We start from the raw sequence: 25,794 nt of genomic DNA on the forward strand, positions 1-25,794 counted from the left end.
TTAGTTCTGGCTGCCATGAGCAAACATAAGATGCCATGTAAAACTGCAAGTTGATTTTTAAAAAAATCTGATTATATAATGTTATACCATTCCTTTTGGTTGAAATTCCAGGAAAGTAGCAACGGGGATTTTGTATTGCCTACCCTAAATGGTAAGCATGTTTAAAATTCAGTTCAAGAATAAAAAGCTACACTAATACAATAATAATGTTCACATTTTAAAGCTCTTTGGCAAGGAGAGATACTGAAAAAATGTCAGTTTCACCCTTTGACAGCACTGGCAATCACCCTCTAAACTCTGCTGTAATACTATAATTGCCCCAAATATTTGGTTTAAACACTTTTAAGCTAAGCAACTGTGCCAGCTGTAGGTAAGATCTTGGTTTGGAGTTGATTTTGGTAGAGAGTCAGGTCAGAGAGCACCCATGACTTACTACCTGCATAGGTTCAAATTCCCCAGGCATCGCATGGAGACCACAAAATGGAGGAAAGTAAGGCTAATTTGTTGACTGTCATGAAGAAAGATGAGTTCTGGAGCAGAATCATAGAAACCACATCCTAATACTAACATACTCAGAGAGCTGTTTGCCAATACAATTTGTGTGAATTGAGTATTATGTAACACAGAATGACAGAGGACAAAGGGAGAAATAAGAAATGGCGCCATCTCTGTGCCCCCAAAACCAACAAGAACCCGTGCCAATGGAAAGCTTCCACACTCCTGAGAAAATGAATGCTTTATGATCCCTGGCTCCCATTTCCTCAATTGCTTCAAAGACTGTTACAGCTACTTGGGGACTTCTCAGATCTTGCCACACTGTGAAGATCTCTACACACAATAGCTTTTGCACTGCATTTTGAATTAAATTTTATTAGAGATTAGTCAAAACAACATCCTTTTGCAATCTGTGGGATTGGTATACCTCAGGTTTAAACACTTGAATTTGAACACACCGTTTCCATTTTTTCAGTAGGAAAACTAGTCAGGCTTAAGGAACAAGAGCAGAGCATGCGGAGAGCCTTAGAGCTAGACATCTCCTTCAAATTCCTTACAGAGAAATAATTATTTTCCAGATCCATTTCAGATGTTCTTCTACATACTCAAGAAGCTATCCAGAAAAAATCCCCAGGCCCTATGAACAATGTATGCACTTGCAGAGCAGTAGATACACTAACCATTAAAGCCAGTGAAAGACTTGAAATCTGATTTTGGCTCATTAAAAGTAAGATTGCTTTTCCTTGACGTGAAGGCTCTTCTCTCTTACTGAATTTTAATCTCCAAGGATTGCCTATCTCTCTGCAGAAGAGAGTGATATTTCATCAGAGGGAATATTTGAACATTACATTTCCACCCTAAGATCAAGAGCTATGGTAAAAATCCATTCTAAGCAGTGAAGACTACAAGATTTTACACGTACACATAATGCAAGTCCAAATCTGTATAATATTCTACTTACAACATATACTATGAAGAACTATGCTGAGTGAAAGAATAACAAACACATGAAGCAATAATAAGCTTTCTCAGGTAGCCTATTTAAATTAAGCCTAGCACAGATTACTAGATACAAAACAGCCAGCCTGGAAATGTTGGGATGACAAATCCTGGCAGTATAAAACTTGTTTCAGATCATTTGTTTGGAGCATTGACAAGGTTTTTGAAATACATATACTTTGGAAGTTTAGGGGGGAAATCAGTTTGGTTTGAACAAAAACAATTCCTCTGAATTGTATTACTCAAGAATTGCATTATGCAGTCACCCGTAGACAGACAGAAAATAAATATTTCCAGATTCCAGATTCTATCTAACATGAACAAATATCTAAAAGAGCTTATATGCACAAAGACAAAAGCTAAGGCACATTATATCTTATTACCAGTATTATTTCCTTTTTTTCCTAGTTAGAATTTCCTTCGCCCTCTACAAGACCTTTGAAGTTGTCTCTATAGACATCAATGTGGTTTCTGCCTTTACCAAATGAAACAACACAAACCAAAACTCTTGTTGCAAAGATGTTCTTCTCACATCTACCCAACACCATGTGCACTTGAGTGGCCTTGGCCACCTCATCAATCCATGCTGCCACCACCCTCATCCTTCCCATTGCCACAACAAACTTGAAAATCATCTAATTTGTGTAAACTATTTGATGTAGTATAAGAGGAAGGAAAGAGATCTCTTTGCATGGAGATCTGCCAGCTGCTCATATCTACACTAGAAGCAGGCCAACAGAGATACTATTCCCCAGACTAGAGCTCGTTTTGGAAACCCAGATGTTCATCAGAGAAGCCTCATTAAATATAGCTTCCACTTAGCAGTGAATTTTATGAGTGTGTCTTGGGAGAGGACATGTTGTGAAGTAACAAGGTCCCACTGTGTTAAAGATGTCCAGCAATAATAAAGTACACATACTCTGTTAAAGCACTTTCTATATTTATTTAAAAACAAAAACCATGCAACGCTGTCTATGATTGTCTTTAGAAGTTTATCTATGCTCAATATTTGAGACCAAGAAAGCTGAACTTGTATAATTCCATGTAAAATGACAGATGCTCAGAGGCCTCAATTACTGCTACACCCCACAGAAAACATGCAAAAAATGCCATTCAGCTGTTTAGTCAGGCAATGAAATAACTGAAAACAGACTTACTATGCATAAACAAATGTAGATTTTAAATAAATACAGCAGTTGTCTTCAATTTGTTTTTTTGTTCGTTTGTTTTACAACCAACCTGGTATGTCACTGCTTCTGGGTACAGGTAACTATAATTTTGAAATGTTGAAAGCTTGTCTGTCTTAAGTGCCAGTGCTCTGTTAGAAACTGATAGATAAACTATTGAGTAAAATGTACCTACTTTGCAATGAGATAGAAGAAAATTCCCAAGGCAGGTGTCTTAAAAACAAAAGCTGAATTGCAACTCATGCCACTGCTAACTACAGCAAGTAGCTCCTTTGATTCAGGTAAATTAATCTGATTATTGAAGTTCCTATGAAATGAAATGTTGCCGTTACTAAATATATTTACTTAGATTATGGCAGAAAGAGATGGCAAGGAAACCTACATCTGACTTTTTTTTTTCCCCATAAAGGAATAATAAAAAATCAATTAAGCATCTCCCCATTGACTGTTAAAACCAGCTAGAGCTACCTATAAAACTATTATACTTGTTAGCAGCAGTAATAATTTCTCCCTGAACGTGGGAAATAAACTTCAATCATGTGGTCTTCTACCGCCATCTACTGTATACAAGGAACTATACGCATCCCAATCGTAGAATCAGAATTGCTCAGGTTGGAAAGGACCTTCAAGGTCACCAAGTCCAACCGCAACCTAACCATACTACCCTAACTCTAATGATCCACCGCTAGGTCATGTCGCCGAGCACCACATCCAAACAGTTTTTAAACACATTCAGGGATGGTGACTCAACCACCTCCCTGGGGAGCCTGTTCCAGTGCTTAACAATGGTGAAAGTTGCCTGTTTTCACTTTTAACGCCACATGCCCTCTCGGTGTCACAGTACTTGTTGGAAAACATAGTGATTTTTTTTTTAATAAAATATAGAAATTGCTGTCATTTATGTACATTGCAGCAGCATGCAGGACTCTAATGTCTGCCAGGCTTCATCAAGCCAGTGCTGAGTACGCATTTGTGCACCACATGGGCACATACACACATATACACACACGCATACAGGGAAAGGCAGGCCCAGCTGTGTTAGTCTTAGTCACAGCTGTGGAAACCATATAAATGAAAACCTGTAACTGATTGCTTACTCTATGTCCAAGAAGCAATCCTGCCCTGCTGGGGCAGGATCCAATCTAATCCTCCTCTGGTCCAGTTTGGGACCATTTCCTCATGTCCTATTGCTTGTGAGCATGATATGTCTGCAAGGCAAAGGTAAGTAAAGTAATCAGTAAATTCTGATGCTACAAAGTGATAGTGAGTTCAGTAATTTGCTTCCACAAGCCAGGTGAGAAAGCACTGCTCAGGGAAGTTCCCTGCCTTCCTTTTCCAATGCTCAGATCCAGATTCTACCTTTCTTTCTTTTGTGGGGCTAAGCTTCTTAGCTAGATTTCACTCAACTCATCGTCTGGTGGTGGCATACATTCAACTATTCCTTACTCCTGCTGCATTTGCCCTTCATACAGGTTTATTGCGCCTGTGTAACACCTGCTGTATAACATAGAGCATTCAAGAGAGCAAAGGTTTAATCTTTCTGATCATTCTGTACAAAGAACAAAGCTGTGTTCTTTCCACCGACCTTACTATCTGCCTCTATGGCTCAGTTTTCACTATCTGAGCTCTGGATGTGAGAATGTCACTCTGTTCAGTCTCTGCTTTTCTGTGTTTTCTGGGAGAGCTCAGGCAATCCATTCTGCAATCAAAACTTACACATACTGGCATAAGTTCTCCTCATCAGCACTTTCAGGTTAATTTAATACTTTTTTCAAGTGAGCTTCGGATTGGGGGGTAGGAGAGATTCTTCACCAATGGGCGATAGACATGGAATGGTCATGAGCTGCCGGAGTTCAAGGAGTGTTTTGGCAATGCTCTCAGACATACAGATTACAGTTTAGGTGGTCCGATGTGGAGCTGAGAGTTGGACTCAATGATCTGTGTGGGTTTTTTCCAACTTGGAATATTCTGTTTCTTCTTCCTCCATATGCCTTCTCACCTTCAAAATCTCTCTTTTTGCCTGTCACAGGACTCTGGAGTTTGCCTCACAGATTCCCTATTGGCCAGATCCCAGCACAGTGATTCAATCTTCCAAATGAATATTTTGTTCTTCCCTGCTAAGATCTTGGGTGCTGGATCATTTCTTACAGTTTTCAACAGAGACCCACTCTCTGAGGTCTGTAATGTAGCTTGCTTTTCTTTAGTCTCTTTGTTCCTGCATTCCTCAAAATAGTGCAATATGCTGTGATCTCTGGCTCAGCACACATGGGAGATGAGCAGAGAGTAAAGGTGTCCTATGATGAAGTGTCATTTAAGTAGTTTGAGTTGATTGGTTTTCATTTCCTCGTGATTTGTGACCATGATAGAAAGTGGTAGCGTTTCATCAGTAAAGCCAGCTGCACAGCTGAGAAAAATGATACTGTGCACTTTTGGAAGGGGTGGAGACGGGATTTAGCATAACCACTAAAAAGAACAACTGTCATATGATTTACTATAGTTTATACAAAAGTTTCTTATTCACTCATAATGGACTGACAGATAGAAACATCGTGCAAATGGAGTAGACTAGAAAAATATTTCTAGCATAGTTCCCAAGGAAGAAAAGAAAATCTCTCTATTTCTTGTTGCTAGGAAATGTGAAAGCAATAGAAAAAGGGGCAACAGAAATAAAGTAACATAAGTATGCTATGACATTATCTGTATGAACCTCTGGAGATCATTTGTAGCAAATTAAAAAGCATTACTCAACAAGAGTCATGATACAACTTGGTAGAAGAAAATTCGTTGAATTGCTTGTAACGTGAACTCACACTGCAACTGAAAAAATACTTGGGATCTGGAATAAAAAGATGCCTGGACTCAGAGAATAAGCAAAGTGTTTTCAGTAGTTGTTTGCTGCACAGATGAAAAGGTAATTATCCACTGTCTGCATCTGCATGTTGACACTTCTGGCCTAATGAATTAAATGAAGAGCAAATTCTTGTTGATGCATTCTTTTGGGCATGACTGTAACTCACGTAAGGTAGCACGACAAACCTGAGAAAAACTGGAAGATTTCACTGAACTACATTAGTGTATATAATTGAATTAATTTTGATTTTAGCAAAAAAGATAATTTGTATTCACCCGCTTACTCTGAAAAAAATGTGATTTTTTAGTTTGGTTTTTTTTTTGTCTCTTTAGGAGACTGTAAGCACTGTAAAAGTTGACAGATGGGATAAGATTATTTTGAGGAGGACAGGGTATAAGAGATTAAGAAAGCGCGAACTCATTTCAGGAGCCTCGTGTTGGGAATGATTGAATGTTTTCTTCAGTGTTTGCTCCCTCTGTGCCTTAAAACTTATGTAACATGGTAGTGGTTCTTGCTTGAGACAAAAGAGTCCAAAGAATTATTTTCTTGTGTAAGTGGATTCACTGTAAAAACACACTAAACATTACTTAAGGCTGAATTTCAAGTAAGTATGATTTCCTTTGTCCACTCAAGGAGTTTCGTAAATTGATGAGCTTACATCTAATCTCATTTGAAATAACATTTTCAAACTTCTTATACTTTGGTTTGAGAGAACTAGGAATGAAAAGCCAAAGAACAATTCACAATGCAATATGAAATATAGTCTTAACTTGGCCTTCAAAAATAACAGGATATAATTTCATGGTTGTTACTCAGTTTTTTTTGTGAGTATTTCTGATCTTCAGTCTAAGGAATGTGTGGCTCTTGCAGGACACTTAATCAGCAAAGCATAAGCCTTGCATCTGGTCTGTAATAGATTTTATTTTCAACATGATCATAACTATAAACCTCTCCGGGGTAACCTGAAAATTGTAGAAAGCAAATCTGTCAGTGGAAAGCATTTTTACTGTTGTTATTTGGAAGAACTTGTTAAGAAAACATGGACGCTTTTAAGTTGTGAAACAGATGAATTTAATACAGTTTAAAATACACATTAAAGGAAATACCAACAGAAGACTGGTCTTAAGACATCACTCTCCAAAATAAACTTTTTTTTTTTTATCTCATGGAAAATTAGCAACTGAAAATCATCAATATTTCTGCATAAAGGGTGATATACAACACCTGATATCATTTTCACAGAATTTGATTGATAACCAAGTGGTTAATGCATTAAATGGAGGTAGTGAATCAGCCCATGAAAGAACATTTTGCCCTCGGATACTGGTAACATATGACTTCTCAGTTAGGTCCTTTCCAAGTATTTCATTACAGAAGTGCATTAATAGCAGTAAATGTGCCATATCTTAGCCACAGAAGCTCTCCGGGATTATTTTTTTTCATTTCTTTACATATATCATACTCACACGCTTGTAATTGAGTACATGAAAACTACTGGTGCCTCTTCTTGTATTCCATTCATTCTCAATGACTTCTTGGAGACCATCATTGTAGGTTAAAACAAAGACTGGAAAACTTCTGCTCTGTGTTAACCAAATAGCAGTACGATTTCTCTTTAGTACATCTTACAGAAATGTAAATTTCCTTGCCATTCCACTTCTGTTTTAAGCTTCCTATGGCCAGCAATGCATAAAAGGGAAAAAAAGGGGGTAGACTTATGGGGTAGACTTTTACGACATATATTGTGCAGTGATTATTAGAAAACATTTTTCAAGCAATATAGTTCATACTTCTAGGATTTGTGTCCACCGTCAGAAACTTGCAGTATAGTGTTCCAGTCAACTAACTGCAAATATCAAATCTTGAAACAAAGATGCCAGCTTTTGCTTCCTCCATAGTCCTTGCAACTAAAGAGTAGGAAATCAGGTTTAGTGTTGTCTGTAGTCTTTAGACTTTCCAAACTATTTCCAGGCTGTTTTTCTCAAGTTAAAACCAATGTAACTTATCAGACTATAACAAACAAAAAAAACTACAGCTCTGCCCAGAAGGGAAGAGCTGAGGAGGTCCACATCTTTGAACTGTTTCTATAGATTACTTCTATTGCAGTATTTTGAATATATAAAACAGTATAAAAATTACAAGATAATGCAAAAAGAGAGCAGGAATATTGCTGCAAGTATTTAAAATGTTTTGGTGGATGCTTTTAAAGATGTTGCAGAATGAATGGCATCGGTTCTTCCTTGAACTTAAAATCCCTGCTCCTCTTGCAATGTTTTCCGTAAGTAAAAAGAAACATAGAATATTCATCAACATAAAATAATAGCTTTCTCTGCTATCAGGAGTCTTCATGTATTTCTGTTGATATCCTTAAAGAAACTCTCTAAAAGAAAAATAAAACATGATCAGCTTAAGATAAATTAATTTTACAGTTCTGTGACATACAAGGAATACAAGGAATTATTACAAAAAAACCCATATTTTAATGTAATGTGTACTGTGAGAAACATTTAAAAATAAAGAAGGATTATTTTTCTTATAGTCTGGTTGGTTTTCTGGATTAATAGTTTGGCCTCCTGTGATCACTGATAAAGACAAAAAAAAAAAGAGAATAATAAAAAAAAATCTTTGTCAAACATTGACATGGAATGTCATGATATTTTATAGTCTGAAAATTAAAATATATGTTTTTTATTTAGTTTAATTATATTGCTTTTATTTATTATGTTCATAATGTTATATATTGTTAAACTTCCAGTGTTTGAGTTCTGTGATTTGAAGAGCCGTTGACTAAGTTATTCTCTGAGCAGTACTGACAGCAAATGTATAACTCCAAGGTAAGATGTTAGTGGTAAAATCAACACTGTCAGAAATGTAGTCATCAAAGTGTGATGGGCTGGCAGTAAATAGAAGAGAAGACAAGTGGTAAATTTAATGATGCATGCATTTCTGAATGGTACTTGAATATTTTTGTCAGTCTTGGAAGGCAATTACAGGCCTTTAAGATAATTCATACTGCAGTTTTGAACAACTACATTTTTTTCAGCATAACCTAGCTTTCATTTTAATATGAGAAAACCCTACAGCTGTAGTCTACTCAGTATTAACAGTCAAAACTAAATGCATGTAAACATGTTTAGTATCAGTTAGCAAAACACATGTGAATTGTGAATCCTTGGTTGAAAATTGATTTCTGCATACGCTCATGAAAGTTACGTACAGATTATATATGTATAAACTACGTATGTATTAACTATTCCCATGCTTAGCAAGCATGTAAGTAAAGAAGCAAGTTACGCTAATGACAAAGTTTTATGTAATCTCATGTCAAGTTTCAGTTTTATGACAGAGGGCTTTCACTATTTTCCTTACCTCCCCATCTCCAAAAGTTCTGGTTATAGTTTCCAGCAATTTATAGCAGCACCAGTTGGCTCACATATGTGATCCCAATTAGTTCTGCAGTTACGCAAGTGCTTGGATCTAAAGTTTTTAACTTTCTGGGAGTTGTGTGAGAAAATGGTATTTGTGAAAGGCCTACATATGAGATACAATGTCCACAGTGACTACAAATGATATAGTTCTTAGTTATGATGCAAAACAGCATTTCTCTGTCTTTTCTACCTTCAGATGATGCAGCTAGGTGATGGGCAAATCAAATATCCAGAACTCTGAGATGGGCAAGGAAACCATGATCTTCCTAACACGTACAGTTGCATCCTCAATAGGCACTTATCACAAGCACTGTTTTCTAATTTTTTTTACAAGTTCTTTTGCTGAATTTAAGCCTCAGATGTTCATATTTTTAGCACTTTATATCCCTGCACTGAATTAAAAACCCATGAAAATGCAGCTAAAACATGGTGAGTAAACAACAAAATGTGGGAAGATTAAGCTTTAGAAACTAAGCTCAAATCACATAAAAGTGTTTTCTTTTTAACTCATCTAATATTTTCTCTTCCTTAAAGTCAGGTTTGATGAATCACCAGAAACTGAAGTCACTTCAGCTATGCAAAACAAAGTGTTTTCATGTTAGTACTTTTCAAAACATATTTGATATTTTTCACATTATGAGGGAACACATATCAAAATATGTAATTTACTGAAAGAAGAGAAGCAGCTGTAGTTCAAACAAAGTGCATTATTATATAAAATACCTTGCGTAGAACGAAATGCAGTTTGAGTTGCAGCATTTATTTTGGTATTATATCCTCTTTTAAGGGTCTGTTTCTACAAAACCATAATTAAATACAGATACTCATTTATGGAAACATTTTCAAGACCAAACACCTATTAAACTGATTTATAATACTAATTTTTGTTTTAAAACCTAGAGGAAAATATATTCACTAGGTAGGCAGAAATCAGTTCTCTAACTGAGAAAATTTGTGTATAGCTTTGGCATTTCTAGCTCAGGTAAAGAGTAGCAATTTTCTGTTGCGTTTGTTACTCAATTCATAGTTATCAGCCACTGCTAAAAGATTCAGATACCAACCTGAAAATCTCTAATGAATGTTAAGAAGAAGAAGACAAAACCAAAGGCCACTGTCCATTCACAGATTGCACTCATTAAATGGTAAGTATAATCCTGATGGAATGAGACATAAAACAAATTTTCAGGAAAAAAAAAACAGTTAAAAATGTGAAATACTATAAAAATAAGTTTAAGAATAGAAATTCTCATTGAGGTACATGGCAGAAATAGAGAATATTTTGAAATATGGGGGACTGCTTAAATTTTGGCATTAAACTTTTCTTACTATTTTGCATAGGGAAAGGAGATTCACAATAATATGAAACTTTAAAAAGTATGTGTAAACAAACCCTGATCAGTTACAAACTTTCTATTCCTATTTTTTCTCTGTGGCATGAAAACAGTTTTTATTATTTTTTTACATATACGACATCTTCTAAATCTGTAACCTCTGATGGTGAATGTTGAAAAGGTTTTATTCCAGGCCACAGATCAGATAGTCTTAAGGTGCAAACAGGTAGTATGGTGTTGGGAGTTCACAACAAGTCTGTCAGAAGTTTAGTGTTCTGAAGCTTTGAAAAAGGTGATCCCTAAAAGCCAGTATGAGTTAAGAAAGGAATCCATACGCTTCAGATGATAAATGACTTGGAGAGATGTGTTCCAAGCTTATATAATAGGATCTTGGTCTCTTGTTTAGGAGTTCCAACTTCACAGTACTTAAACAAAACAGTACTATTCAAATACATAAAGATACATTCAAATACATACAGCCTATATCACTATAACATAAAGGAAAAAATAAAAGCAATAACAAACCTAACAATCTTAGAAGCAACTTATATTCAGCACATTTAAGTATGGTTCTTTTCAATCGAAGAATTCATTGTGCTTGTTTTTACAAAACGAATAGCTAGCATTGTCACAAAATTTTATGTTATTTTATTTCAAAAGGAAAGGAAAACTGATTTCGGATGTAAAATCACCTGTAGTTAGTTCAAGTCTTTCTAAAAATAGATGTTTTTAAATGAGAAACATTTCATAAATTCAACAAATATTCTAAGACTTGTGACTCATCATTCTAATGACTTATTGTATAAAAGTTAATACAGATTTCATTTGTTGAGAGTAGTAAGTACATTTATCAAGATGTATACATCCCATTAAGCAATATGTCTTGTGCACTACTATGAAAAAGAATACAACGTATAAGAAAATTACAGTTAGCACAAGATCAAAACATAGCTCGAATATAATTTTGACCTGAAAAATATTATGTTCATAAGTGAGGAATATCAAAATGCCCATGTTCAAAACTTTTACTCAGAGTCACTGTGTTCAGTAGTGCTATCCCTTAGAGGAAATTCTCACAATGTTTAAAATGGATGGCCATCATTGCATGACTGTTCCTTATCATGGAAAGACCTATGTAATACGACACAGAACGAAAAGTGTTTATTTATGCGCCATCAACAAATATACCATCTTTTTCAATTAAAAAAAAATTTTTCATCTCAATTAAAGAAATAAAAACGACAAAACAAACCTCAAGCGGTAGTTATTACTAAGATAATCTAACTTGCCACTGTTGAAATACATGTACCAAATTTGCTTTTATTAAACAATCTAAGCTGGATAAACTCTGTATTACTTAACTTGATTTTTGAATATCTCCATGTGGGAAAGTTTGTCCAAAAATAAAACTTGCCTTTCATAGTAATCATTCTGAGAACACCAAAAAACCATTCAAATACCTGATACTGACTTAAGTATGCTTTAGCTCAGCCCCCCAGTGTTTACCAAGGTAGTAAAGATTAACTAATAAGGAACAGTACTAAAAACTGAGAGAAGAAATGCAGCAAAAAAGCTTGAAAAGTTCAGAATCAAATTGGTTCACCTTTGTTCCATGTGTGAGATTCATTTTCAAGAACTGTGACCACAGAAGGAAGTAGAACAAGTCATTACCAGAATGTTTGTTTTTCACACTTTGTTCTACTGGTAATTCTCTAGTGCTTAGTTAAAACGAAAGTCTAACTGTCTTCAGTTTTACCCATCCATGATTTTAACTAGCCACAATTTGCTAATGAAGAAATAACAGTAAACTAACAAAAATCAAAGATCACTGACCTCCTGTTCATGAGAACGTACTATTTAAAGTCTCTGAGGGGTCTGTAATGCTATACACTTTTAGACAAATGTAACAGAATTCTGCAAATAATCTGAAACAGAGTAAGTTGGCTCCCTAATGGAATTTTACCTTTTCACTTGGAGTCCAATCAATTTTTGTCATGGAAATTCTTGAAGCAAACACAATCACTGGGGAAAAAACAGCGTAAAGGAAACTATAAAAGTTAATGAGTGATAGCAAAAATGCCTGCTTATAAAAATAGATTCCATTTCCCCCTTCTGTAACACAAGAGATCCTGAACAACCAGAATGTCACATCAAAATTTTAAGAAGATAGTAAATGAAGTATATCATTAAAGGGGAACTAATACTAGCAATCAAAACATATTTCTGTACAAATAAAGGTCTTGAGGTGTTCTTCCAAAGTACAGAGAGTAAGGGGAGACATTCCAAAACTTAGATCAAATTGATGACTGAAGACTATGGCAGCAGAGCCTGGCACTGTTGGAAGGGAAATGAGCTCATTTTCCGTAGGTCCACAATAAGGACCTTGATATGTTTGTATAATTTTCTCTCGGGATTGGGGCCCTTTTTAAACACACTTCACAGTTGCTGAAAGCAAAAGCAGACTGTAGCTGGATGACATGGTAATCTACTGCAACCAGTTTTTAACACTGGAAAATGACCTAAAATCCAAAAAAATCAATGGGATGACTCTAATTTCAGCAAGCTGTGGCAAAATCCAGTGAGTGTGTTGAGTATGTCTTTACGGAGGCGTGTAGTTAAGCCAAATACCAGCAAACATGAACTGAAGCATCTGCTTAGGCTCAAAGGAAATCTTATGTATGCTAACAGCATTTTGAATGTCTGTGAATTAGGTTTCCTCTGGAAGTGGTGCCCTACTTTTGCAGGCCTTCTATAACCCTCTCTAAAATGAAGGAGGTTGGGAAGCTGGTCTAGCTGACTTCCTAATGTTCCTTCCTATCTAAATTATCGTGTAATCCCATGAAGAGCACCAGGGCATTGATACATCTTTTTGAAATGACCCTGAAGCTCATCTTTATGCTATTAATAGTGTTTCAAAAAGCTATCTGCATTATTATAACAGAAATCTTAGAGAGTCCTAAGCAAAGACTAATCACATTTTCATCCTTTATTAGCAACAGTGTAACTTAAAGATCATGAAGGCATAAAGGGAAAGCAGTGGGATACACTATGAAGGATACTGGGAATGAAAGAAATGCATGATATTACAGATATGAGCATCCTTATGTGACACACAAAATAAGTGTTCCATTGCGGACAGGACTTGTAAGAGATTATAGATTGAAGTGTTATGTATACAACACCGCAGCCAAATGCCACCAAAGCTCCTATGTCATGGACGCTGGGAACAGACAACTCCTGGAAAGAGAATCAACACAGTGGTTAGCTGTTTATTTGTACCGTGGTAGGAGCCAGTGAGTCTTGAGAAGATGATAGCTACATTATGCTGAGCATGTAGAAGCAGCAGGAAACTGTCTCTTCTCCGAGTAGTCTACACAGAGAAGATGAAAGAAAAAGGAGAAAGAGTAGCTCAGAGAGGTAAGCTAAACTTGTCCAAAGCCACCTGATCAAAGTCAAACACAGAAAAAGCATAGATCAGTTTCTCTTCAGCGGTTGGTTATTGGCAATTACTGTTTCCACAAGCAGGAACTGGCTTGCGTTTTACTTAAGAGATTCTTATACCTCATTTTTACCTTTACTCTGCTAAAGATTTTCATTCTTTGGGATTGAAAGTTGAATCTGCATTTGCGTGGCCATACTATTAACTAATTGCAAGGTTTCATGGCAGCTGATCTGAGCTGTGACTGCTATGGCTTTGTCCCCTATGCTTCAATGGCTACTCACAAGGTCTCAGGAAAGTGGTTAGATATATTAAAAAAAAAAATATGTGTTACAGAAAATAAGTTCTTGAGACAAAGATCTTCCACTGTCTATCTCTTGAATTATTCAGCCCTCTTACTCTCACTCTTTACCACATCATCAGTAACTTTTATTCAATTTCCACAAGTGAAAATATCACTTCATGTGGCTTATATTTTTGTAAAACTCTAACAATAGAATATTCTCTCATTTAAAACACAAACAAGCAAAAGATCTGGTAACAAAACAGATTAAGAATCCAAAGAAATTATTGTATTATAAATGTTTAAAAAAAAATGGGAACACTAAGTTGTGCTACCCTGAAATCCAGTATCAGACAGATAAATTAGCTTAAAAGTTATATTTTAATATCTTTTCTGTCAGGAGGCCACTGTTTTTCTTTTAATGAGGGTTATGTTCACACGCTCTGTTTGAACTTTTTTTTCCCTGTGTCTTTTTTTTCTACTTATCTCCCTTCTATCTCTCTATGATGTATTAAGTTCTGACAGATTTTAAAGCATGTTTCTCACAGAGGCATTGCAGTGGTCTCTTATACCTGGGCTTTCTTCTCCTCTGTCCCACTTTTTGCCTTCCTTGCAGAAATGACAGTATTTGGTATAAAAAGCATAAAGCACAATTTCTGGCTTTTACATTCAGCCCTATATACAATATATAGAGCTTTTCTGGTACAGCTGTCAATCTTGCTCCTTTCAAACTGGCACAGCTTCCCTAAGAATCACATTACACATAACTCCTACAGAACGATAGGAGATCTTGCTACATCTGGTGTGGTAAGCCTCCTAAGTCTTCTAGTCCAAGACATGGAGATCTCTTTAATCATGTTTAATGTCCAAAAGGCAAAAACAAACCTACTGAGACCTGACTTTTTGTTTTGCCTTATTCATTAAGAGCTACAAGGCTTTTCTGTATCCAGTTATATTCTTAAAGCTATCTCTTCACTGTCTTTCATTTCCATGTCAGGCATTTCATTATTTAAAATAGGAAACAAACACCTTATTCATGACCATTACTTATTTTCCCAGAAGGTCTTTTGCTTTTGGAGAATTCACTGCTAGGGTTTTCTACCACTCTTATTCTCGCTTTTGTTAAGTGTTCGGAGAGCAATACCATTAAAATCCTATGCTGCTTAGCGTACCTTACCTTGCAGTTAATTATACTGCTTAAAATACTCATCATAAATAGCATTAGATTTGTGTAAGTGTACACCTTATATATTTCCAGCAGTATTTCTGAAGTCTTTTCAACAAACTAGGTATTTTGCTTAAGGAAAAGTGAAAATGAAGTGATGCCCAGAAATGTCAATCAGTTCTACTACAGTACTTGAGTATGGAAGAATCTATGAACAGGCAAGGACAGACAATTAAGGTTAGATAAGAACTAATGTTATTACTTTCAGTGGACCCCTTTTGAAACATTAAGAGCAAAATTTCTACTTCCTTGACTCTCCAAATTACTTTGCATGCCTTATTTACCTTTTCCTTATTGAAGCTGAGTTTGTTTCATATTTGAGTCCAGCAACACTGTCACCCATCATCTGACGTCTTTGTGCCACATATAAATGTAACCAGTGAGAATAGACATTTAAAAGTAGAATGATATGCATAGTCTGTAGCATTTGCTTTCTACATGCTCTACTTGGAGGTAAAACTAAAAACAGCAAGAATAGCAGTATAAAGCTGAGAGATTTTAGTTTGAAAATAACGTCGATTACATTCCAAATTCTGTTGGCTGCTGAAGTCCTCGCAGTCTTCATTTTCTATTTCTCTGTTCTTTGTCAGGTTATTATATGAGCATAACAGTCTTTACCAAAACATTTCTCAAAGTAGATCACCCTTCAAAATAAATATTTTAGCCATTCTCACGGATTTAAAGGCAATATCTCAAACTACTATCTGATTATACTTGATTTGATTCTGAGATGAAGAATATATATGTATAATATATATATATAAAGACATGTTACAAGATAAGCACACATTGAAACCTTTACTGATGTAGATATATAACAAAAAAATCTAGTTTACAGGGCCAAGTCTGTAATTTTAAAGCTATTGAAAAAAGCCAGGAACAAGAAACAGATTCTTGCTCCACTTGACAAATATCCATACTGGGATAATGTTAACCATTTGGATCTATTCTACTTTTAACTGCTAAAAAACCTTTAATGCTATTTATGATATGAAAATATGATCATACCTGAAAAGTTGCAACTATGCCCATTCCAGTACAACCCATCAGTCCAATACATAATGAAAACGTGTTGCATGAAGACCTAACAAAGTGCAATGATTCATTTTGCTTCTCTATTATTAAATATCTGATATACATTGTAATTGCACCTAAAAAAAAAAACATTTTTTTTCAATGTTCATGTATCTCTTACATTTCAATATCTTGCCCTCTAACAAATTTACATACAGAATTAAATTATAAGTGTAATGCAATAAATAACACTGCTTTTAATTGTGCAACTATTGTAACATCTTAAACTCAACATTCCATATCAACGTTATTTAGAAAGAACTGCAAATCGGTTAAAGAAAAATATGAAATTGAATGCTATATGAAATACCAGGCACTGGCCTTCCACATTTGGAACAGCTGTTACAGGGAGAAGAACCATAAGCTGAAAGTGGGAGAATCATTCTGCTCTGATATACAATTTTGTACTAGAACTACATCTTTTTTATAATGGACACCCTGAAGAACTAATACATTTTCATAATGTGTAAACAGAAAAAAAAAAAGGTAACTACCTGTGTATTCAGAAAATATTCACAAAATTTTGGGGCAGTTCTGGCTACTCTTTCACACAACCAAGGCTCCAAACCATTACACAGAGATTTTACTGCAGCCTACGTGACCCCTGTATGTAGCTCACTCCTGACAAAATCCTCTACTGAATTAGAAGAACATGATTCATTAGCATATAATAAAATGTAGTCTGGATTCCATGAAAAAAAGCAATACTGTAATTCAGTTTGATAACACAGAACATCGTTTCATTCTATCTACAGCTAGAAAAATGAATCACCTAACATTGTTCAGGTTCGAAGACGTTAATGAAATTCAACTAGGCAATATGATGGAATGAGGCTCTTTGAAAAGGTGAAATGTGGGATTTTACTCTGCATGAAGGCCATCACAGACTCCATATGCTCAGTTACACAGCTATCGATCCTCTGTCCCCTAGAAGTGAATAGAAACTGCCAAACTTTCTCATTCAAGGTAAGCAGATAAAGTAGAGGAGTAGGCATCTTCACAGAAGCTAAGTGTTTCCTTAATGCCATTTTATCTTGCTGCAGTATTCTTTAACCTAATGTTTTCCTAAAAGCATTCAGTTAGAGCATAATAATTATGCCATCTTTCCTCCACATCTTATTTCCAGTTACAATGACTACTTTGCACTGATGAGATACTCTTAAAAGAGACAGAAGGGCCACTAGGGTGACATTACTGGTGAGCACCTCACTCTCTGTAAGGGATTTCCTTATCACTGATATGCAACCATTTAACTGTAGAGTATTTTTTTTGCTGAACATTTTATGGACTGCAATGCAAGCTAAGAACATTTGCAAGTTTATGTTTCTTTTCTGTGTTCAGATCAAGTAGCTTATACATACCTAAAAGTGCTGAAATATTAATCATAAAACCGAAGATACCACTCTCTGGAGGTTTAGTTCCAGTATCACTAAAGCAAGAAGAGAGAGAAGAAATTAAAAGTTAATTGAGATCTGTAAAACATAAATGAGATGCACAAATGAAACCCCGAGAGGAATGTAGCTTGTGTGAACTGATGTTATGTATGTAAGACATTTAAACACCTGCAGCATCCTGAAGCTCTATTTGTAGTACTGAACCTTTGATTTTAGAAAGAAATCACATATTTTGAGCATTTCAGTCCAGAGAAGAGGAGGCTCAGGGGAGACCTTATCGCTCTCTATAACTACCTGAAGGGAGGTTGTAGTGAGCTGGGCATTGGCCTCTTCTCTCTTCTAACTAGTGACAGGATGAGGGGGAAAGGCCTCAAGTTGCACCGGGGGAGATTTAGGCTGGACATTAGGAAGTACGACTTTTCTGAAAGAGTGGTCAGGCACTGGAATGGGCTGCCCAGGGAGGTGGTGGAGTCACCGTCCCTGGAGGTGTTCAAGAAACGTTTAGATGTAGTGTTGAGAGACATGGTTTAGTGGGGTTATTGGTGGTAGGTGGATGGTTGGACTGGATGATCTTTTGGGTCTTTTCCAACCTTATTCTATGATTCTATGATAATATTTGAACTGTATTCCTTCCTCTTCTGTACGCAATATGCATAGATGTGGCAGATGGCAATGCTTTGATCATAAATGACATAAATGATGATACAAATGTTATTTTATCCACTAAACTAACCCTGTGATAAACTTATCTAATGCCATTCAGTATCCTAAAATGTTAGAGAATTAAGCTTAATTTCCTAACTTGTTTCAAAGGACGGCACCCCAGAAGAGCAACTGTGCTCCAATGCCTGGGAATGTTCCTAGGCATTGTTTAACTTTGTAATGTAGACACAGCTTAAGAGTACTCTGGTTCCAAGGTGTTGAAAGTTTCTTTTGCTGAAGCGAACTGCCCTTACAGCAGATAATTAGAAGCTCCCTGGGCCAGAGAAATGGAGTGTTAGTGTGAAAATATCCACAGAATGTATATACATAAATACATACATATGAAAAATGTCAACTATAGAAAATGTGTGTTGCCTAGAAGATGGAATACCTTCATTATAGAATCCTTTTCCCTCTTTTCCCTACATATGAGTTAACAGTCATACCTGAGAATGCCTTTGCCTAGCAGGATGGGCATGCTCCTGGGAGGATGAGGGTTCAAGTCCCCTCAAGCAGGATTCTTTTTGATTATGTGAGTGCCCTATGTAAATTAGAATACAGCACTGCCGTCACCTCTTTGCATTCTTTTTTCTTGTCACACAGTCAGCTGAGAATATCTACTAGATCAGATTCTATTGGTCAAGCCAATAGAAAATAGGTAGCTCATAAACCCTTACATAACTCGGGTGTTGACTGGGTTTTCAGTCACTCACCACTACCGAGAGGCTGTGGTGTAATTTACTCATGAGTACTAACATGGCTGTGCACTGTAAACAAAGGCAGCCAAGGAACGCTGTTCTCATAAACACAAGTGAGGATTTTAGCTAATGCTAATGTTCAGTGGAAACTGAACATAGACTCTGAGAATGAAACTTTCTCTTAGGTATATGATGAGGCAAGTAGGTACTGTCTAGAGATTTTCAACATGTTTCAAGAAGTTAAATCCTCTTCATTCCAGCAGTGAGGTTGGATTAGTTTTCATGCTGAATGTCAAAACCTACTGCTGAGTGCAGACAAAATGACCGGCGCTCATCTTGAGTGCCTGTGCTCTAGCAGCCAAAAGAGAAAGCTCTCTCTGCATACACAACCCCTTTATAGAAAGATGTTGACAATTTTGTTAACTTCAAGACAGAAAATTATGACCACACCAAAATATTTATTTTTATCATGAAACTACATTGTAATCTGCTTACACATTGTAGATGCATTTGAATAATCAGTTGCTAATACGATTTATAAAGAATGGGAGGAAGCTTAGAATGCCGGGAGAACCCTTTTCTATTACAAGGTGATGCAAAACAGAACAATCTCTTCATTCCTTTTGATGTGACAGCTTCCAGATGTTCAGACAACAAAGACTTGGGACACTCCATCTTTTAGACAGGTTTCCACAACTTCTCAAGCACTAAGAATCCCTACTCATACGTATTTTCTTCATGTAATGCTTTCTGAAGACTTGTTGCAGCTTGTATCCTGTATTAGTTGTTTCTCTTAGATACGGAATTGATGAAAGCAATATGGTGACTCCCATTATTTTGTTGACACTTCAGAAAACCATCTTAATCCTTGCTTCATTTAGCAAATTTTTTAACCTTGAACTTCACATCTTTTCCTCATCTTTCTGGAGTGTTTTCATAAATACAACTAAGGACTGCATTTAAACAGTGGGCCACTTGTGACAATCTTGAAGGACTTTTGCAAATCAGAGGCTGCTCTGTGCTAAGTACAGGATTGTGATCACTTCAAAGCTTTTGGAGGGTGTAGGTGAGAAGAGAATGGAATTGGCACATGCAAAGAAAGCAGCCATTTGAAGTTCTTGGAACACTTCACGTCATAAGAGCAATCCAAATAACCTGAAACTGCATGGATCTCCAGTCATTTTTTCAATTAAAGCTTCTCTTGAGTGAAAGACTTACGGGTGAATTTTGCTATTGTAGACTTTCAAACTCAATAATCTTAGATGTATGCTTTCAAGTTTTTTCACACCAAGTATATTATATCATATCTGCAATATATTTAGAAAGTACACAATCTTTCTAATACCCCGTTTTCCACTAAAGATATCCCTAAGGCTACATGAATACTTAGATATATTTTTGTTTTAGTTCTGGTCTGTCACTTTGGAAAAAAAAAAGGTATTCAGTGACAGTAATTGTCTTTTAAAGAAAAGGAAGAAAAAAAGCACATGTGAAACAAAAGCTTGTGCTCATTTATTTGCAGTTGTGCACAGGTGAGCACGTCATGGACAGATGAGAAATGTAGCATGAAAATGACAGCATTTGAATCACCATCTCATGTCGCAGAATTCTTCCAAGTCCAATGGTCTTCTAAAGAGTTGAAAGAAGAGAAAATAGAGCAGACAGGGAAGAAATATTTTAGGGCCAAAAGACTCATCATCATAGTCATATTTTCTGCATAGACATCATAAACTCTTTCCCTCCAAACGGAAGACTTAAATTTCAAGGTAGCAAGACTATATTCTGACATAGGCACAGTTTCACTGGGAAATGTAAATGTGGTCTTCCTCTCACTGAGACAGCTGTCACATGGTAAACAAATACAATGAACAAGTTACCTGAAGGCATGCATAGGTTACTTACGAATCTAAAGAATTTGAGAAATGTTGAACTGAAAATTGTCAATACTTGTCTCCTTTGTCCAACAGGAATTTCCCCATGCAAATTCTATTTCATTTAAGAAATTGCACAATTCAAATCTTGCAACATTCTTCCTCTTTCTTTTTATCACACTAAGTTTCACTAAATCACATTCTTAATCCCATGATTCAGATTTTCAGTCCAAAGCAATGATGTGCAAAATAAGCGTATGAACTATGAGTATTGGCCTGAGTACATGGGAGCAATAATAGTATTCCTAAGAGCACATTCTACAAAGATCATATGCCTAGATCATACATTTTTAGAACTATTAAAAATTCACCAACGGTCAATGTAAATCCCTAGTCAAATGTTGTATTAAAAGTTATTAAAATAAACAAGACATCTCTTAAAAAAAAGTTTTTTGCTAGACAGTGCAGATGGCCTGACATATTGCATTTGTTTGGGTTTTTTTATTACTGAAAATGCTTCATCTGTCTTGTTTGCTTTTTTTTTTTTTTAAGGTGCATGGATATTTATAGTTATTCCTTAGCTGAAGGATAAGAATGTGTTTTAGGGTTTTGTTTTGTTTTGTTTTAGTTTTTCCAGTTAGGTATTACCTGCACACAGCTTCTTTTTGATTTAACTACGGCAGCTGTGATACCTTCATCAGAGTTTTACAGCTATGACTTCTTGGTTTGATCTGCAGCTTTAAAAAGAATCACACAAGCAACGTATCTATGCTGTCAAAAACTTGACTGTAAATACAGTTACACATAAAATATGCCCTATTCACTCACGTTTTACTCGAGGAGTTGGCATCAAATTTCTTATTATAAAACCTCAAAGTCTTTCTGAGCACAAACCATATACTGAGCATGGACACAGTTACACCAAATGGTTTATTTTCCTTGGATAACATGGGATAAATTGCACTTTTGTGTCAGTAAAACTGTATATAAGCAGAGGAGAATGGCATCGTGACTATGATTGTTGAGGCTACAGATGATATTTGCATGTCCAAGAACAAGGCTTTCTAAGAGCTATATTTGAGCAGATGATCCTAAGAAGGACGACATAAATGTGAAGCCCAATTTTCTTTGGCTCGGTTTGAATGAAGCTCAGCTGTCTTGTGGGTTGCAGTGGGTTGCACCATCTCACTTGTTTATGTTCGCAGACCTTAACTTTCAAGCGAATTTAAGTGTACGTACAACTCAGGTTAGCAGTCTTACAAAATTACATGTGTTCATAGATTCTGTCAAGGCATTTTTCATAGATATATTTTGAAAGATGTAATTGAAAAGCTTCTTTAGATATCAAAACCAATTCTCAGATTTCTGTCTCACCTTTAATCTGTAAAAAGACAAATGCTAGTAATTTCACTATTCGGATTTAAATGTTAACCAAATCTGTATAAGCAATGATTTTACAAAACTGTTCTTCAATGACTAAGGCAATGGGACAGAATGGAATGGAATGGAATGGAATCATAGAATGGCTTGGGTTGGAAGGGACCGCAAAGATCATCTAGTTCTGATTCACTGCCATGAGCAAGGCTGCAAACCACTAAATCAGGTTGCCCAGGGCCCCATCCAACCTGGCCTTGAATGCCTCCAGGGACAGAGCATCCACAACTTGTCTGGGCAGCCTGTGCCAATGCCTTACCACCCACTCAGTGAAAAGTTCCCCACTAACATCTATTCTAAATCTAAAATGGAATGGAATGGAACAGAATAGTGCAATTGAAGGGGCTGACAAGGATCATTGAGTGCAACAGTCTGATCACTTCAGAGCTAACCAAGCTAGCATGAGGGCAGTATCCAAATACATCTTAAATACTGGCAGGCATGGGACATCAACAACCTTGCTGCAAAGCCTGTTCCAATGTTTGATCACCCTCATGGTAAAGAATTTTTTTTAATATCTAGTCTGACTAGGCATCAGGAGAGTAAATATTAAAAAAGACAAACTGGTCATAGAATAGAATCATAGAATCATTAAGGCTGGAAAAGACCATTAAGGTCATCTAGTCCAGCTATCAGCCCATCCCCACCATGCGCACTGACCATGTCCCTCAGTGCCACATCCACACGGCTCTTGAACACCTCCAGGGATGGTGACTCCACCACCTCCTTGCGCAGCCAGTGCATCACCATTCTTTCTGAGATTTTTTTTGCTAATATCCAACATGAACCTCCTCTGGTTCAACTTAAGTTCATTACCTCTCATCCTATCACTGTTATGTGAGAGAAGAGGCCGACCCCCACCTTGCCACAACCTCCTTTCAGGTCATTGTAGAGAGCGACAAGGTCTCCCCTGAGCCTCCTCTTCTCCGGACTGAACAGCCCCAGTTCCCTCAGCTGCTCCCCATCAGACTTGTGCTCCAGACCGCTCACAGCTCTGCTGCCCTTCTCTGGACAGCCACCCATCTCCTGGTTAGACTTTTATACCCATCATTCCTATGGTGCGATTTCAAAAATGCCTATTTTTTGTTTCCTAAAAAAGCCAGTTGTGGGTCTCCAAGTCACATTGCCATCTGTTGCACTTTGGCCCAGTTCTGAAGTTATGTTAACAACAAAAAACTGCATTTACACTACTTAGTACAGAGCATTCAGCTTCAGTTTCCCTAGGATCAGGCCAGCAGCGCACCGTGGCTCCAGCCAAAAGCTCTTCCAGGCCCTTTTTTGCACATCTGCCAGCGTGTAGATCCCCTGGCTCCGTGGGCGCAGGACGTGAGGGGGCAGCGCGGGTGAAGCACGGTTCTGCCCGCGGAGCCCCGCACCCCGGTACCCCCGATCCTCCTCACCTGATGTAGGGGACGAGCGGCTCCACGTGGCCCGCCAGCACGGCGACCACATAGGAGATGATGAAGGCGGCCGAGGACCAGCCGACAAGCAGCGCGGGCACGACAGCCACCCCGGGCATAAAGCACAGCATGTCCCGCGGCCTCCCTGCCCCGGGCATCGGCGCCCACAGCCGCGGGGAGTCACCGAGGCCGCCTCGGGTCGGCCCCACCCTCCCGCCCCACGCGTGTTTTCCGTCTCCAGCTCCCGCGGGGATCCCCCGCCCCGCCGCTCGCAGCCTGCCCTTATCGCTTTCGTTTTCCTCAGCGCTCCCCGCCGACGGTGCCGCCCCTCCCGGCTAACGGCCGCCAGCGGCCAACGGGCGGCGCCGGGCGGTGGGCAGCGAGGGCCCGGCGGGAGGTGCCAGCCGCGGGTTTTGCCATTTGGTTTTGGAGGCCCCCCCCCCCTCCCCACACACACACGTTCCAAACGCCTCTGACACAGCGCGACCTCCATTTGCACATCTCCGGGGTTTCACTTCTTCACACGCTGAGAAGGGAACGGGGTTTAATTCCAACTCACGATGTTCCATGTGCTCGCTTTGGTTGAAGCCGAAGCTGCGAACAACCACTCAAGTTTATTTCTATTTGTTTTGACTGTATGTGTTTGTCTGCATTCCGGACTAACACCCAAAAGTGCCGTCACCATTCTCGAACAAAGATGAGTGTGGGTGGTGCTGTGTGGAGCCAGGAGCTGGACTCCATGGTCCCTGTGGGTCCCTTCCAACTCGGGGTGTTCTGTGGTTCCATGGTTCTATAACCCATCTCTTCCACCTCCTTAAAAATCTCACGTGAGTTCCACTTTCAGTAGAAGTTCCCTATGCTGAAAGCATCGTAAGGCAGAAGCCCACTACTCCTCCAGCCTTTGGAGACACAAGGAACCAAGACACTTAGGACAGCGTACCTGGGCATAAACGCAGAGAAGCAATGGCACAAACTGCTCTACAGTTAAGACTGCAGATGTGCTGGAGGCATATCGAATGCCTTTTGGCAATAGCATGCTGCTCATATTCTTAATGTGTAACTTGAGTCTAATAATTCACTCATACTTCATGATTACACTGGAGCACTTTCACACACACACAGAAAAAATAAAGCCCATCCCTTTTCATGGTGGCTAGTTCTGTACTGCTCTGCAAGAGAGGTGTTTTAGATACAGGAATAGCAAGGGCTTAGGAAAATAAAAAAAAAATCACGGTTTGTCTTTACACAGCTATAGCTCGTCTGTTTCAGTAATTTCAAGTGCAGAAACTTTCTTGCAATGTGTTTATTTCTTTTTAAGTTAGAAATGCAAAAAATAATGGGTTGAAAGTAATATTTGAGCTGCCTTAACACACACTGATATTAAGTTTTGTGTTACCCTCAATGACAGGTAACCTTGTTTTGTCCCTTGAAACAAAAGAATACTATTCAGGCACTATATCCGGACTCTCTGGTACAGTGGGTGTGTGTTGGACAACAGAAACGCATTGTCCATGTATTGCACTGCAGAAATGTATTGAGACTTGCTTTACTTAAGAAAAAAAAAAGATCTTTTTTTCATCAGTAACAGTATTTCATTTTGATTCTGTGTAGTGCTGGTCGCCTACTACAGTGTAGATCCATATAGATCCAATGTCACCTAAATGTCAATGAACATTGTAGGTCACATTGTTGAAAAAATGTCAAACGTTTCATCCCCTGTTCTGCAAAACTATAGCAGCTATATTTCTGTAAGTAGCAACTAACTCACTCTCGAGTGAGAGTTGAGTGCTTAAATTCTTCACATGACTTTTTGCAGTGCTTGGACATTATTTGGTCTGAAAGCAGGTGGCAGCTTGCTGTTTGATCACTAGCAAAGGCACTTTGTTGCTATGTAAACATTTATTATAGCTCATGTGATACATTTATTGCAGGAAGTAGTAAGAGCACAGAATTTGTAAGTGATGATCTTTAAATTGTTTTGGT

The 25,794-nt window shown here is 37.6% G+C and overlaps 1 protein-coding gene across 1 annotated transcript; it reads right to left on the reverse strand.

Annotated features, from left to right (window-relative positions):
* Nucleotides 6,580-24,156, reverse strand: DRAM1 (DNA damage regulated autophagy modulator 1). The gene is made up of 7 exons (XM_021387547.1): nucleotides 23,812-24,156; nucleotides 17,674-17,741; nucleotides 16,247-16,389; nucleotides 13,351-13,528; nucleotides 12,255-12,313; nucleotides 10,022-10,114; nucleotides 6,580-7,912 (listed from the first exon to the last, which is right to left on the reverse strand). Exons 1-7 carry the CDS (start codon nucleotides 23,967-23,969, stop codon nucleotides 7,868-7,870), a joined length of 744 nt encoding a protein of 247 aa, XP_021243222.1. The 5' UTR covers nucleotides 23,970-24,156; the 3' UTR covers nucleotides 6,580-7,867.

This window comes from Numida meleagris, chromosome 1 (genome assembly GCF_002078875.1).
Source record: "Numida meleagris isolate 19003 breed g44 Domestic line chromosome 1, NumMel1.0, whole genome shotgun sequence".
Classification (NCBI taxonomy): Eukaryota; Metazoa; Chordata; class Aves; order Galliformes; family Numididae; genus Numida; species Numida meleagris.